Source organism: Hyla sarda, chromosome 2 (assembly GCF_029499605.1).
Source record: "Hyla sarda isolate aHylSar1 chromosome 2, aHylSar1.hap1, whole genome shotgun sequence".
NCBI classification, from domain to species: domain Eukaryota; kingdom Metazoa; phylum Chordata; class Amphibia; order Anura; family Hylidae; genus Hyla; species Hyla sarda.
In genome coordinates this window covers 145225803-145242738 of record NC_079190.1, presented here as the reverse complement: position 1 = coordinate 145242738, position 16936 = coordinate 145225803, and the positions used below count along the sequence as shown (strand labels likewise).

The 16936-nt window shown below is 42.0% G+C and overlaps 1 protein-coding gene across 19 annotated transcripts in view; it reads left to right on the top strand.

Moving 5' to 3' along the window:
- Positions 1 to 12957, top strand: part of MYCBP2 (MYC binding protein 2) — a 318664-nt gene extending 305707 nt beyond the window's left edge. For all 19 annotated transcript variants that reach the window (XM_056555563.1, XM_056555546.1, XM_056555556.1 and 16 more), the window contains 6 exons: positions 3359 to 3547; positions 5764 to 5871; positions 8151 to 8360; positions 9115 to 9222; positions 9738 to 9903; positions 11961 to 12957. In XM_056555563.1, the coding sequence (XP_056411538.1) occupies positions 3359 to 3547; positions 5764 to 5871; positions 8151 to 8360; positions 9115 to 9222; positions 9738 to 9903; positions 11961 to 12076 (897 nt within the window). In that variant the 3' untranslated portion in view covers positions 12077 to 12957. The remainder of the gene's footprint in view (positions 1 to 3358; positions 3548 to 5763; positions 5872 to 8150; positions 8361 to 9114; positions 9223 to 9737; positions 9904 to 11960) is intronic.
- Positions 12958 to 16936: the final 3979 nt, after the last annotated feature.

Here is a 16936-nt window from a genome sequence, read left to right as displayed (position 1 = left end):
GCAAGGTATGAGGCCCCTGCGCAACATGGGGAGACCCACTAGAAACTACACCATGGTAATGGGTAACCTGAACTACCGTCCACCGTGAATGTTTATGGTAGTTGACCCCACGAAAACCGTCTGGTCGGCAAATATAGGACTTCCATGCACCCTGGGCCGCTCCATTCAACCTCCCACAGAAAGCGGAGGTACTAGAGTGCGGCCCCAGCGGGCGACCTGGTGGTGTAGAAAACCAAACAGACAATGGATTGTCCGACTGGTATCAATCCCGTATACCTGTAGGGTACGGGAACTCCAGCTCAAATACAGCAGCCGTGCACAGTGTGACAGGCGGCAGAAGAAAAATATGCAGATATCCGTTTGGCTTACTAGCATGGATAAACAGTGGACAGAGAGTCAATCCATCGGGAACTTCACACAGCGGCGAGGTACCGGAACTCCGTCCGCAGATACAACAGCCAGGTGATGTGTGACAGGTGGTGTGGGAAACCATGCAGACCACTGGCATGGGTCCATAGAAGACGACGAGTCATTTCGTCGGCACCTCTCACAGTAGTGGGGTGCCGGAACTCAAGTCGCAGATACATCAGCAGTTTGATGTATTACCAGTGGTACAGGCAACCATGCAGGCCACCATCTGGCTTACTGGTATGGGTCCATAGTAGACAACAAGTTATTCAGTCAGCCACTCGCACAGCAGTGGGGTACTGGAACTCCAGCTGCAGAGACATCAGCCATTTGATGAATGACAGGCGGTATAGGCAATCATGCAGACCACTTTCTGGCTTACTGGTATGGGTCCATCGTAGACAACTAGTTATTCCATCGGTCACCTCGCCAAGATACATCAGGCGTTTGATGTATGATGGCGGTAACGGCAACCATGTAGACCAATGTCTGGCTTACTGGTATGGATCCATAGTAGACAACAAGTCCATCCATCGGCACTTCGCACAGTAGTGAGGTACCGGAGCGCCAACCGCCGATATGTCAGCCGTGTGATGTGTGACAGGCGGTGTAGGAAAACATGCAGACAACTGTCTGACTTACTGGTATGGGTCTATTAGAAAAAAGTATTTTCATCGGCACCTCGCACAGTAGTGAGGTACTGGAATCCAGCCGCAGATACACCAGGTGTGTGATGAGAGACAGGCGGCAGAGAAAACCATGCAGACCACTGTCTGGCATACTAGCATAGTATACAACAGGTCATGCCTAGGATACCTCGCACCAGTAGTGGGATACCTGAGCACCAGCCGCGGATGCGACAGCTCTAAAATGGGTGACAGGCGAGACTACCGTCTGGCATAATAATGTCAGACCCAATCCGTGCCCCCGCAGGAAAATTCCCATGGGGAATTGTGCTGGATGTGGTAAACCGGAGCACTAACCGCAGGTGCGGTAGTCCGAGGGAAGGGCATGACATGCCAAGAACACACCCAGAATGGGAGACCGGCAGACCTGATAGATGAGGAGTCTCAAAAGAGACTGGAGCGTCTGTCAGGAACACAAAAAAAATGTGTACCTTGTATGGCACTCAGTAGGGAAGAACAGTTTGCTTGAATCTATCCCCAGGTAGTTTCCAAGGGAAAAAGAATCACTGGCAATGATCAGCCACGGCGGTTTGCATATGCTCCACAACAGCGAGCAACAATGCAGGAGTAGGGATGCCAGAGGGAAACCTTAAGCGGCTCATGTCGCTTGTGACTATCGGGTCACCTTTTTGTCAGGGTGAATAAAGCAGCCCCCCAGATACCGATAAAGGTCTGCTAAGGCTGCAAAAGAAATCGGAGTGCAATACAAGTATTGGCCACCAGAGGGTGCCCAACCACACAATATTTTGAGTAACCAAGGAATACTATTTATCTTTTTTTCCCGGCTATATATTAATAAAATAGAAGGATGCAGCACTCCCAATTAGTGTTGAAAAAAAACTTGTAGTTTATTCCAAGATGCAGACAACGTTTCGGCGATCTCTCGCCGAAACGTTGTCTGCATCTTGGAATAAACTACAACTTTTTTTTCAACTCTAATTGGGAGTGCTGCATCCTTCTATTTTATACAAGTTGTGATCCGGGACACCGAGATTCCATTGTGCTTGCACCCAGTTCATTGAATCCGCTTTTTTTGGATGTGCTGCTTCTATTTGAATTTATATATTAATAAAGAAATATATATATATAAATGTTTAAAACCTCATACAAGGATGTGTCTGGAAGGGAGCATGGGGCGCAGGGCACCCTTGAAAGTGCTGCCTGCAGAGACTAGAACTTCTATGCAGCAGACAGAAGCCCCTGGAGCAGCGACTGCAATAGCAGTGCTATTTAAGTGCCTGCCAAGCTGCCGAACATCTCCGAGGTAGGGGACCAAAAGTGGCCGCGCTGCAGGATAACGAGCTCCCTCTGGCAGCTGCCGCGGGAGCCATAGAACTTTTGCCCACTCCAACCCCCGCAACGGGGAAGGAGGGCGGGCCAGAAAACTCCAGCAGCACGCGAGCCGGAGAGGAGGAGGTAGTAGTAGTCATTCCGTCGGCACCTCTTATCTACTGGCTCGCATGAAGAACAGGGGAAGAAAAAAAATGGCAGAGCTACCACCCGCCATAGTCCCCATCCCGTGGTAATAAAAGGTGAGGAGGCGCAGTCTAGCCCCCCCGGAGCGTGCTGGTTCAGGGCCAGAAATGCGGTCACGTGCTGCCAGAGCCATGAACTCCCGCCGGCTGCACTCCCAGCGGAAAGTATGAGGTGAGCTGGCAAGAAACTCCTGTGGAGGAAGCTGCTGCAAAATGCTGGAAGCTGTCCTCCACAGGATTTAGCTATGCATAAAACACAGTCCCCCCCCTGAAAGAGAAAAAAGGGAGGGGGGGGGGATATGTACTAACCTGTCTTCTTATAGTCTTCAGTCAGCTTTGAAGCCAGCCAGCTTTGAACCTGCATCACGTCAGGCTGCGACAGACAGGACGAGCAGGGAAATAGGGGGACCCGGACCCTAGGTGCAAACCCAGGTGCTGGCCATTGGTGGGAAGGGGTTAACAGTGCATGCTTTATGTCCCGTGCCCCTTAGCCGCATATGGGGGAACAGGCAGCACCATGCTCCTGAACCCCCACCTGAAAAGAGAAATAAAAGGGAGTAAAGAACCTAAATGAACAGCCCTTAATAGAAACTAATGATAAAAAAGACCAGGTCTGGGGAGCTCCCAACCATCTTTTTTTCCTAGTGTCAGCACCTCCGAGTGGCAAGCGCATATACCAATCTGTAAGCTGTCCCTCAATGAAGAGCGACAGAGAAGCTGAGATTTTCAGTGCAATGGTAATCGTACAATGCCCTATGAACATTTAAGAATGATTTTCCATGTTTGCAGGAATATGCTAAGACAGCTTGTAGCAAGACTCACCCATGTGGCCATCCTTGTGGGGGTGTGAAGAATGAAGACCACTGCTTACCCTGTCTTCATGGCTGTGATAAAAATGCAACAACTTTGAAACAAGATGCAGATGACATGTGCATGATCTGCTTTACTGAAGCACTTTCAGCAGCTCCTGCTATTCAGGTTAAGATTGTTTTATTATGGTTTCCAAAATTACTAAATTTTAAGTGCAGTCATAGGCTGCTTTCACACTTTGCTTTTGCTCCGTTAAAAGATCCGCTATAAACTTCCGTTAGAAAACCCTTAAAAAACGGCCGTTACAAAATCCCATTCATGTCTATGGGATTTTTTGAATATCCGTTATCACCCGTTATGAATAACGGACGTTATTTGTGACGGAAGAAAAAATGTCACATGCACAAATTTTTCTTCCGTCAAAACGAACGGTGAAATAACGCCCAGTGAAGTCTATGGCAAACGGATGAGCCTTTAATGTCATCCGTTTGCACCTGGTTTATAATATCCATTATTACTTCTGAGCATGCTCAGAAGAGGTGACCTCAGCAGACTCCTGCAGTGCTGAGGGACTACTACTCCCATCACGGAACAGACTCCTTTCCATGATGGGAGTAGTAGTTCCCCCAGCTGCGGGAGGCTACATTAGTGTTTGTACTACTACCTCCATCATGAAACAGTCTGTTCCATGTTGGGGGTAGTAGTACAGGGGTTAAGGGATTGATTGCACCGGGTCTCACTTGAGACCCGATGTGATCAGCAGTTATAAAGCAGGGGAGCGGGCGGCATGCTGCGCACCCCTGCAATGTACATATTTTCTTGCTGTGTAAACTTTCATTTTGAAATCCCCTGCAGGGTGTGCTTATCCTTATTCACCCCGCCCCCCCCCCCCCCCCCAGTGTCCTTATTCCCCCTCCCGCTGCCTGCTCCTCATCTTCATGGAGCAGGGTAGCAGCAGGACATGTCGGGTACCGGCGGCTGTGATTGAATGAATGAAGCAGACATGTCCTGCATGTAGGCGTCATTCACCGCCGCCGCTCGACATGTCCCAGATGCTGCTAGCGCAATCAGCGCACCGCCGGGACATGTCTATTTTCTGCTGCTCATCTCTGTACCTGACGAGCCAATGAATTATTATAAATATGCATGGGGGTATACATTTGGGGGTCAAAATAATAGTTTAGCCCTGAATGGCTCCTTGGTGTGGCGTTCTTTCAGGGCTCCCGGTGGGGAATTTAAAAGTGAAAGTAAAAATACACCGTACATCGCAGAGGAGCAGAGCATGCCGCCCGTTCCCCCTGTTTAATCGCTTATGATCACATCGGGTCTCAGAAGTGAGACTCTGTGCGATCAATCCCTCAGCCCCTGTACTACAACCCCCAACATGGAACAGAGTCTGTTCCATGATGGGGGTAGTAGTACTAACACTAATGTAGCCTCCCCAGCCACCGGCAGACTCCCGCAGCTGGGGAACTACTACTCCCATCATGAAAACAAGTCTATTCCATGATGTAGTAGTAGTAGTAGTCCCGGCTGTGGGAGTCTGTAAACAAAAGTGTTAAAACGGCCATAAAATAACGGTACATGAAGGATGTTTTAACCGGTCTTAACAGATGAATATGGCCGTTATTTTGACTGACGTTTTAAGCCGTTGTCACAGTTATTTCATCTGTTATTATACATCTGTTTTTTAATTATACAATACAGAAAATGGATGTTTAATAACGGATGAATACTCAGTGTGAAAGCAGCCTTGGCTAGATTGTTTATTTTTAACACAACTGTTTCTGACGTGTCTTTGTACTGATTAATATAATTATATCTTCCATGACTATAGTCAGTACTAGAAATGAGCGAACTTCGAACTTACAGTAAATTCAATTCGTCACGAACTTCTCGGCTCGACAGTTGATGACTTATCCTGCATAAATTAGTTCAGCTTTCAGGTGCTCCGTTGGACACAGTCCTAGGAAAGAGTCTCCTAGGACTGTATCCACCTTTTCCAGCCCACGGGAGCACCTGAAAGCTGAATCTAATTTAAGTTCGCTCATCTCTAGTCAATACATTGCCTGTAAGACAAGACTGTGCCAATACTTTACATGGTATACCCCTCCTAAGTGCTTAACTTGTCTATAAATCTTAGATTTCAAAGAAAACATGTAAGCATTTGAGCAACGTTGATTGCAGTATCTCTCAGGAATAATATACACAGTGTATATTTTCTTATCTCCAATTAATCTCTACATGTACACATTGTCAGAACATTGTGTTCAGGTAGCTTGTATTGTCTGTTGGTAAAGCTTGTATATTTATCCACTAGCCTTTTATATCATATCATTTTGTGTTACGGTTTTAACTGTAACGGTGTGTTTTTTTGTTTATAGCTGGACTGCAGCCATGTGTTCCACCTGCAATGTTGTCGACGTGTCTTAGAAAACAGATGGCTGGGGCCACGGATAACCTTTGGTTTTATGTCCTGTCCTATCTGCAAGGTACCTAATTTGGATGGCATTCTAGTATACTGTATCACTTATGTCTACTTGTGCCTGCAGCCTGCCCAGTGTAGATTTAAGTTTTCAGCCACACTTGCTGGAATCGCTTTGGATTTTCTGAATAGTTTCTATGCAGAAAATCTGAAACGGAACAGCAAAGTAGTCAAGTCTTCCACAATTTCAGCCAAATTTCACACCACAGCAAAAATTCACACCAAATCCATGTGGAAATTAAAGGGGTATTCCAGGAAAAAACTTTTTTATATATATATCAACTGGTTCCAGAAAGTTAAACAGATTTGTAAATTACTTCTATTAAAAAAGCTTAATCCTTTCAGTAATTATGAGCTTCTGAAGATAAGGTTGTTCTTTTCTGTCTAAGTAATCTCTGATCACACGTGTCTCGGGAAACGCCCAGTTTAGAAGCAAATTCCCATAGCAACCCTCTTCTAAACTGGGCGGTTCCCGAGACACGTGTCATCAGAGATTACTTAGACAGAAACAAGAACAACCTAAACTTCAGAAGCTCATAAGTACTGAAAGGATTAAGATTTTTTAATAGAAGTAATTTACAAATCTGTTTAACTTTCTGGAGCTAGTTGATATATAAAAAAAAAGTTTTTTCCTGGATAACCCCTTTAACCCCTTAAGGACTCAGCCCATTTTGGCCTTAAGGACTCAGACAATTTAATTTTTAAGTTTTCATTTTTTCCTCCTCGCCTTCTAAAAATCATAACTCTTATATTTTCATCCACAGACTAGTATGAGGGCTTGTTTTTTGCGCGACAAGTTGTCCTTTGTAATGACATAACTCATTATATCATAAAATGTATGGCGCAACCAAAAAACACTATTTCTGTGGGGAAATTAAAACGAAAAACGCAATTTTGCTAATTTTGGAAGGTTTCGTTTTCACGCCGTACAATTTATGGTAAAAATGACGTGTGTTCTTTATTCTGAGGGTCAATACGATTAAAATGATACCCATTATTACATTTATATTATTGTTGCGCTTAAAAAAAATCACAAACTTTTTAACCAAATTAGTACGTTTATAATCCCTTTATTTTGATGACCTATAACTTTTTTATTTTTCCGTATAAGCGGCGGTATGGGGGCTCATTTTTTGCGCCATGATTTGTACTTTTTTTTGATACCACATTGGCATATAAAAAACTTTTAATACATTTTTTATAATTTTTTTTTTTAATAAAATGTATTAAAGTAGGAATTTTTGACTTTTTTTCGTTCACGCCGTTAACCGTACAGGATCATTAACATTTTATTTTAATAGTTCGGACATTTACGCACGCGGCAATACCAAATATGTCTATTAAAAAAAATTACGCTTTTTGGGGGTAAAATAGGAAAAAACGGACGTTTTACTTTTTTATTGGGGGAGGGGATTTTTCACTTTTTTTTTACTTTTACATATTTTTACATTTTTTTTTTTACACTTGAATAGTCCCCATAGGGGACTATTCATAGCAATACCATGATTGCTAATACTGATCTGTTCTATGTATAGGACATAGAACAGATCAGTGTTATCGGCGATCTTCTGCTCTGGTCTGCTCGATCACAGACCAGAGCAGGAGACGCCGGGAGCCGTACGGAGGAAGGAGAGGCGACCTCCGTGCGGCGTTATGAATGATCGGATCACCGCAGCAGCGCTGCGGGCGATCCGATCATTCATTCAAATCGCGCACTGCCGCAGATGCCGGGATCTGTATTGATCCCGGCACCTGAGGGGTTAATGGCGGACGCCCGCGAGATCGCGGGCGTCGGCCATTGCCGGCGGGTCCCTGGCTGCGATCAGCAGCCGGGATCAGCCGCGCATGACACGGGCATCGCTCCGATGCCCGCGGTTATGCTTAGGACGTAAATGTACGTCCTGGTGCGTTAAGTACCACCGCACCAGGACGTACATTTACGTCCTGCGTCCTTAAGGGGTTAACTTGTTAACATGTTCTCTACAATTTTGGTGTTTGTTGTGCTACTATCGGGGAAGTCTAATTCCACAATACATCTCCAGCTGATCCGTAACTACAGGGTTTCGAAGTATTTTTTTAAGCCATAATCATAATCTGCAAATCTGAATGATTTGGTGTGAATTTCTGGGCTTTATGTGGCCCATACTCTTATTTTGGGATGTAACTTCTTGCTGTAGAAAGCTCCTACACTTTCTATTTTCACTGTATGGACAATCTTCATATATTGACCACTCTTAGTTATGATACTGTCAAAATTGAAAATAATTATTCTTTGTCTATTTATAGAACAAAATAAATCATTCAGTGTTAAAAGATCTTCTAGACCCAATCCGAGACCTTTATGAAGATGTGAGAAGAAAGGCTTTGATGAGGCTGGAATATGAAGGACTACACAAAAGTGATGCAATCACTACACCAGGAGTACGATTTTACAACGACCCAGCCAGTTATGCCATGAACCGATATGCTTATTATGTCTGCTACAAATGCAAAAAGGTATTTCTGGCTACACACACATTCAACATCATATCTTTAGATGTTGAGATCTGCTTATGGTCATTTAAAGTGTACTTGATCCAAACTGTTCCAAACACTACTTAGGTAATGTACTTTTCCCCTTTAAAATAATCCTAATTTGCCCACGTAAGACAGGTCCAAGATTAAAGGGGTGTTGCCCCAAGAAACACACTTGTCAGCTTTGTGGGAAAACTCTGGTAAGATAGTACCCAAAACAAAAACCCTCATCTTAGGGCTCATGGATTTAACAGGGTACAAAGCAGGAGCCTATAATCCAGAAGCCTTACCATTTCCAGTGATTTGCATAATAAGGAATGTTGGGAAGACTCCACATGTGCATTTGACAGTTTGGGGACATTATGGGTTTTTCTGTAGCAATTGCCCTTTACTGTGCCAATACTAATCATGATCACTGTAGGTGTTGTATGAAGCTCTTTTTCTAATAAACATAAATTAGAATTGCAATAAAATTTGGACTATTTTCTATTAGTTAATGATTTGTTTTGCTAAGAATGTTTAGAGAACCTTTTCACTATGAAAAATAAGGTAAACATTTTACAAGATGCTTTGGTTAATGCACAATTAAAACAAGGCTCAAACTCAGAAAAGGTTTATGGAAACTTATATTCCTTAAGCAAGCTACGCTAACTAAGCAGAAGGAATAACTTTCTTCCATATTCCAGTAAATGACAGTAACAAAATTAAATGGTTATTGCTCTCACTTTATTTGAAGGCATATTTTGGTGGGGAAGCACGTTGTGATGCTGAGGCTGGCCAAGGAGACGACTATGATCCAAGAGAGCTGATATGTGGAGCATGCTCAGATGTGTCCAGGGCTCAGGTATGATTCCAATTAGGGGAACAAATAGCCCCATCCCATCTCTTAGGAAAATGCACTGTATTGCAGTTTTATAAAAATTTCAGAAAATATGTAGTGTTTTATCTGTTAGACAGGCCTTACACAACGGGGAGTTTGTACTCAGTCTGTTAAAAGGGGTTATCTAGCAACTTATTCCCTAGCCACAGGATAGAATAGCATGGAGCAGAAAACTGCATGTACTCCACAAACTGTCTATGGGAGAGCGCCAAGGATACCAGAGTGCTGTACTCTGGTATCTTCTGCGCCCCCCATAAACAATACATGGAGCATGCGCCATCTAACTTTCCATCCAGCCCCGTTTTGGACATCTGCTCAGTGGAAATCCCCGTGAGCACATTACATACCTATTCTGTGGGAAAGCTGGATAACCCTTTTATTAGCAGCCCTTTATTTAACACCATTTATCGATGTATTGCACAGTGTTATGTGAGAACTGTATTTGACTCAAGTTGCTGTTCTATTTTCTTTTGTGACAGATGTGTCCGAAACATGGTACAGATTTCCTAGAATACAAGTGTCGATACTGCTGCTCAGTGGCTGTATTTTTCTGTTTTGGAACAACACATTTTTGTAATGCTTGCCATGATGACTTTCAGAGAATGACCAGCATACTTAAAGAAGAACTTCCACATTGCCCTGCAGGTTGGTGGGATAGCAGATGTAGAAATGTTGTCAGATTTGGAGGGTCTCTGAATATACAGTGTTATTTCTCCAAATTACTGTTAATTTACCATACAGAGCGATCAAGGGAGATCCCTGCTCTGTGGCAATTTGCCTTACTCTTCAGGCTTAGTGTGATCTGAGACAGTCCGCTCAATGAAAATGAGCGTAAATGTATGCACTTGCCATCTGGGATTTAACGTACCAGGGCACAAATGTACAGCTTCTGCGCTCGCTTTATTGGCGGTGACAGACTGCCACTCAGTATCCAGAAACCCACCACTAATATCTCCACTCTCTGTCATTAACCTTTTAGACACTGTGATCAATGCCGATCACTACATCTAAAGGATTAAATCCCACATGTCGGATAACTCTGGGTGCTCATCAGACCTACAATGTAATCATGGGGGTCCAATAAGCTAAAATGGTGCAGGATCCCCAATCCAATTATGCAGCCTGGCTCAGCTTGGCTGTATAATTGGAGCTATGATCACACTGTATAATGCTATGCTTTGGTATTGCCATGTTCAGCATTGTCCGAACTATAAAAATACATGGTTTATGATCCTGCAGGGTGAACAGTGCAAGCCTCAATAAAATGCCAAAGTAGCACAATAGTAGAAAAACTATATAAATTAGGTATTGTTTTAACCACTTTAAACTACAAAATAGAGAGAGCATGTAATTTTACCATAATTATGCGCACTGCGTACAAACCGAATTCCACCTCCCCCCCCCCCCCCCCCCCAAAAAAAAAATATAAATAAATAAAAATTAAATTCTGCTTTCTTTTCACTTTTGACCAATTAATAAGAGTTATGCCTCTGTAAAAGGCGAGGAGGAAAAATGAAAACACAAATTTTAAAATTGGCTGTGTCCTTAAAAGAAAAGTCTTAACCTCCAAAATAAAAAAACTTCTCCCCTATACTGCAGGATAGGAGAGAAGTTTTAGATCGCGGGGGGTCCGCTGGGCTCTCCCATTGAGATATATGGATAGGAGATAAGTTTTTCAGAATTTTAGAGGACAAGATCTCCTTTAAGGGTGTGTTCACACGTACAGTATCCTTTGCAGATTTGATGCGCAGGATTTTCTGCTGCAGATTTCAATGTAATGAACCAAAGGTAAAATCAGCTCACCCCCTATAGACGCCAGCTGCGTCACGGAATAGCATGGACAATGCTTAGGCTGTATGCAAAGAAAGAGGATATCCAGCGCAGCAGCTCGAATGCAAGGAGTTTATTCAGTGCAGCAACTCACAAGGAACAGGATAGCAGTGACGCATTTCGATTGTCTAAGCGTTCTTACTCACTCCTACTGATACTGTTGTCAGTATAAGATCGCTTAGATAATCAAATGAGTCACTGCTATCCTGTTCCTTGTGAGTTGCTGCACTGAATAAACTCCTTGCATTCGAGCTGCTGCGCTTGATATCCTCTTTCCTTGCATAGATTTCAATGTAAACTAAATGACTGAGCGCAGCTTCTAATTGGCAGTTACAAATCCTGTGCATCAAATCTGCGCAGGATACTGTATGTGTGAATAGACCTTAAAGGGGTACTTGGCCCCTAGACATCTTATCCCCTAGACATCTTATCCCCTATCCAAAGGATAGAGGATAAGATGTCTGACTGCCATTGGGCCCCCCCGCAATCTCCTTGCAGCACCTGTTATTCGTTTAGAACGCCGGCTGCAGCGCCCGAGGCTCGTTATGTTACGGCCACGTGGCCGTCATGGCAGCTCCCATAGACTTACATTGAGAGGGAGGGCGCGACGTCATGAGGGGGGCATGGTCGTGATGTCATGAGACTCCGTTATCGCTCCGTGCTTGGGCGCCCCAGCAGAGAATGCGGGGGGGTGAGAGGGGGCTCCCAGCGGCGGGCTTTTTCCTGCACAGTATATCCCATATATGAATAATTTTCTCATCCAAGATTCTCAAGCCTTGTCATTGCTGCTTATATGGCTATATGAAATCTAAGCTTGTAACTTTGTACTTTACTTGATCATTTTATGTACACTTTTTTTTTTTTTTTAATAGGTCCAAAAGGCAAACAGCTTGAAGGGACAGAGTGCCCTCTTCATGTGGTCCACCCACCCACCGGAGAAGAGTTTGCCTTGGGCTGTGGAGTGTGCAGAAATGCCCACACTTTTTAAATGAGCTCACACTACTTTTCCAGTTTATATATTTTTTTCCTTTGTTAATTTTGCGATGGACTATAGCAGTCCGTCACGCCAGGCAGGTTCTGGACGACAGCATCCGGTCAGGATGGGACCACTTAAGAGTCTACGAACAAGGAAACAGGAAGGAGGCACCAGATACAGCTGTGTATTCTCAATTCATACTCTTCATACCAAACTCAATGTTTTGTATTTCTTAAACTGATAGCTACTTGTGAGGTGCTTGCATGTGGTCATTACATAAAGCACCACTGACAAGGCACCAGATGTGTATAAATGCTTGGATACACAGCATATAAAAAGGCTCTCCATATCAAGGATATATAAATATATGTATACAGTATATGTATGATCAGAAGAAAAGTTACAGTAATGAGCACTGACTTTCCAATAGCCCTGTACACACATACCTGCATCTTGCGGAAAAAGAGGAGTATATATGTTTATCTTCTAGACTGTTAATAAAACTCTCTGGTTGCTGGAGAGGACTGCAATGTGCTCAGCAGAGAAGAAAGACATTGCGTTCGGAGGGCACATAACATAACAAGGTATAAAAGTTGTAACAAATGCTGTACATAGTACATAAAGATATCAATGTTTGTCCTGTATAAGATTTACTACATTACAAAGGCAGTTTCATTTAACTTTCTGGGTTATGTTTGAGCCTGAAATTTTAATGAAGTGCAATACTGAGTGTGCCTCATATCTTTGCAGATGTAAACTTTATGGAATGTACATGTCAATAAAGCCACTGTACATTTTTATACAGTGACAGTCTGGTGAATGTTTAGGATCTTATTTAAGAGGAATGGCTTTTAAAAAGAAAAAATAAAGAATTAAATCATATTTGTAAAGTCTTTATGAATTTGATCTTTTTTTTATTTAAACTTGTGTTAGCATTACTCTATTATTTAGTAAAGCAGGTTGATTTATTTTACAAACACAAGTTATCCTCTGTATATTTTGAGAAGAATATTGAAATACCTATGTTCTGTGATGAGTAAATGGTAACAATTATAAATTCTGTATGACTAAATTAGGCTACTTTTAACACTGCTGTTGCGCCTGTCAAGAACTGGCAGTCACTTTTTTTTTGTGCTGTTTGATGGCCGTCATTTGGCGTAACAGCGGGTCCTGATGGACCCCATTATAGTCAATGGGGTCAGTCGGGCTCTGCTGTTTTTCAGCGGGAGAAAAAGACGGCGCAAGCAGTATTTTTTTTATTCTCCCCGGCGGCCATCACAATACCGCGTGGCAGCGGTAGTATGAAATTAGATTTAATTAGACATAACGTGTCCTCTGGGTACAGTATTCTAACTTTGTAGCGATAGGGTGTATATGACAGAATAAAATAGCAGATACTAGGTCCAAATAATATGAATGGAAATATTTAAAATAAAATGGGCCTGATTTTGTATTGTAAATCCAACCTGTTTTGTCGGGTTGTGCGCCAGATTCTGGCAATCTGTCTGCACCAGAATTTGCGCCAAAGTTGAGAATAACCTGACCACACTCTAGCATAACTTAGGGAAACCTTAGTAAATCCGGTGGAAAAATCTCTGTTGGGTGGAGGGGGGGGGGGGGGGAACTCGCAAAGAAAACTATACTCCAATCTTACTAAATCATGGCCATTATCTTTATTCTGTAGATCAATGCGATTTAAAAAGATACCCAATTTTATACAGTTTTTCTATTATTGTACTACTTAAAGAAAAAAAAATTGCAACCTTTTCTTAATTAAATTGGTATTCATGAAATTGTCCTTTTCTGACCCCTGTAACCTTATTTTTCAGCAGGGGGCTCAAAATTGAGGGCTCAATTTTTGCGCCGTGATCTGTAGTTTTTATCGGTACCATTTTGGTTTTCATGGGACTTTTTGATCGCTTTTAATTCATTTTTTTCTGATATATCATTAAAATAGTATTTATGGTGTTTGGTATATTTTAAGTTTACCCCGTTTTCCATGCGGGATCATTAACATAATTTTTTTAAATAGTTTGGACAATTACGCACGCAGCGATACCAAATAGATTTCCTTTTTTGTAAAATGGGAAAATAAGGTTCATTTTTTTAATTAGGGGAGGGTGTTTTATATAATTTGAGGCATTTTTTTTTTTAACACTTAACACTTTTTTAGACCCCATAGGGGACTAATATACAATCGTTAGATTGCATTCACTGTATAATGCTATGCCATAGGCATAGCATTATGCAGTGTGATCAGCTATCCACTGATCTAACCTGGAAGCAGAGGCAGGTAAGGGGACCCTCCTCCGCCCTTTTAGCTTGTGAGCGCCGCTGAGCTACCGGCAAGTTTCTTTTTCACTTTAGACTCTGTAATTAGAGATGACAAATCGAATTGACTGTAAGTTCGCTCATCTCTAGCTGTGATCAACATTGATCACTGCATCTCTGACGAGAAAAAAAAAATTACTAATCTGTATACATTTCTGGCAGTTGATTTGAAATTACTTCTATTTAAAAATATTGATCCTTACAGTACTTATCAGCTGTTGTATACTACAGAGAAAGTTGTGCAGTTCTTTCCAGTCTGACCACAGTGCTCTCTGCTGACACCTCTGTGGGTGTCAGGAACTGTCCAGAGCAGGAGAGGTTTGCTATGGGGATTTGATTCTACTCTGGACAGTTCCTGACATGGACAGAGATGTCAACAGAGAGCACTGTGGTCAGACTGGAAAGAACTACACGTGCTATGAGCACGGGTCATAGCAGGGTGGTCCTGGCAGCTATCTGTTGTCTGGACCCGTAGCTAATGCCGGACATCACCAATCATGATGATGCCCAGCATTAACCCCTTAGACGTTGCTGTCAAAGTTGATTGCAGCATCCAAAATGTTAAACACTTCCCGGCTACTCAGCGGTGCTGATCGGGACCACTGCGGTGTCCTGATCAGCTGAGATGATGGCGGGAGGGCCTTTATCTGCCTCCTCGCAGTCTGATCAGTAACCCAAAACTTCAGTCAGCCATGGCAGGCTGGAGCAATGGAGAACCAATAACACTGATCAATGCTATGATATGGCATAGCATTGAACAGTGTATGCAATCCGATTGCATGTAATAGTTCCCTGTGGGGACCAAAAAATTGTGTTAAAAAAAAATTTTTTATTTAACCCCTTCTCTAAAAGTTTGAATCACCTCCCTTTGCATATATATATTTTTTTTTAATGGGAAAACAGAAATAAACAAACGTGGTATTGTCGCGTGCGTTAATGTCTGAACTATAGAAATGTAATGTTTCTTTAACCGCACCAAAGTCCAGAATTGCATATTTTTGGTAACTTTGTATACCCTAAAAAAATATATAAAAGCAATCAAAAAGTCCCATAAAAAATGGTTAAGAGAAAAACTACAGATCACGGCGCAAAAAATGAGCCCCCACACATCCCGGAAAAGGGAAAAAAAAAGGTATAGGGGTCGGAAGAGGACATTTTTAAACAAACACCTACAAAATTGAAGGTACACAAAAACTTTATTCAAAATAGCCATAATTACAAAGGACTAGGACCCCACCCCTAAAAACATCCTACCCTTTAAAACACATACCCCAAACACAGGTGGTAGTAACCTCTTAGTATATACTGCAACAGATGCCCAATGTACACCACTATTGTCAATAGTATATAATGCAATGCAATGAGAGATCACTAAACATAGTTACCTAATTGCAACATCCGGTATTCGAGGGTAACCCTGCCGTAACCCTACACGTGTTCCAGGTGACGTCATGACCTGAAGTACGTCATTGACGCACATCCGCCCATAGAGACTGCCAGCCGAAAGCCAGATCGGCGATCAAGACAAATGCATGCGCACTACGGAGCGAAGTCTGAAAGTGCCAATATACTAATCCTCAATAGAGGGAGCTATTGAGGTGACTGCCAAGGAACAATCTCATATATGCAATTCCATGTTTGTGCAAATAATACTCTAACGGAAACATTTGGCATAAAATTACAATAACCAATAATGAACTCCCACATTACAGCATTTCATTATTAACATGGCAATAATCATGCACCATAATAACAATCTCATTGTACAATATACCATAATACAGCCCATCGAACATATTTATGCTATTACCAATATCTGTGTTCATAATCAGCAATAACCAAAAATACTTAAACCCCATACATAATCGGAATATATATAATATCATTGGGAATGTATTACATATTACAGTGCTTATATTTGAACAACCATTCATTACCTATCAGACATCCCTCACATATATATATAATAATAAATATAGGTGTGTGGGACAGCATTGGAGCTCAACCTCTGTGCCCGTGCTTGCCCATGCTGCCAGCCCAGGAAAATTGTACACGAAATCCAAGAAACATAGCACCAGTCACGGATCTTTAAAAAGCTGGGTTGTCTTTATTATCCCAAAATCAGAGCAACGTTTCGGCAGAAATAGCCTTAATCAAGCATGCTTGATAAAGGCTATTTCTGCCGAAACGTTGCTCTGATTTTGGGATAATAAAGACAACCCAGATTTTTAAAGATCCGTGACCTGACTGGTGCTGTGTTTCTTGGATTTTGTGTGTATGTATGTATGTGTATGTGTATATATATATATATATATATATTTTTTTTTTTTTTATATATATAATATATATATATTAATATATATATATATATATATATATATATATATATATTTTTATATATAATTTATTTAAATAAAGATTGTGTGTGTATATAAATATATTTGTGGTCGGTGCTCAAATAGTGTAGCGTACTTGCCTACTAAACCTTTTAACAGAGTAACATTCTATAACCTCTAGGCAGTCAGTTATGCAATGTATTGC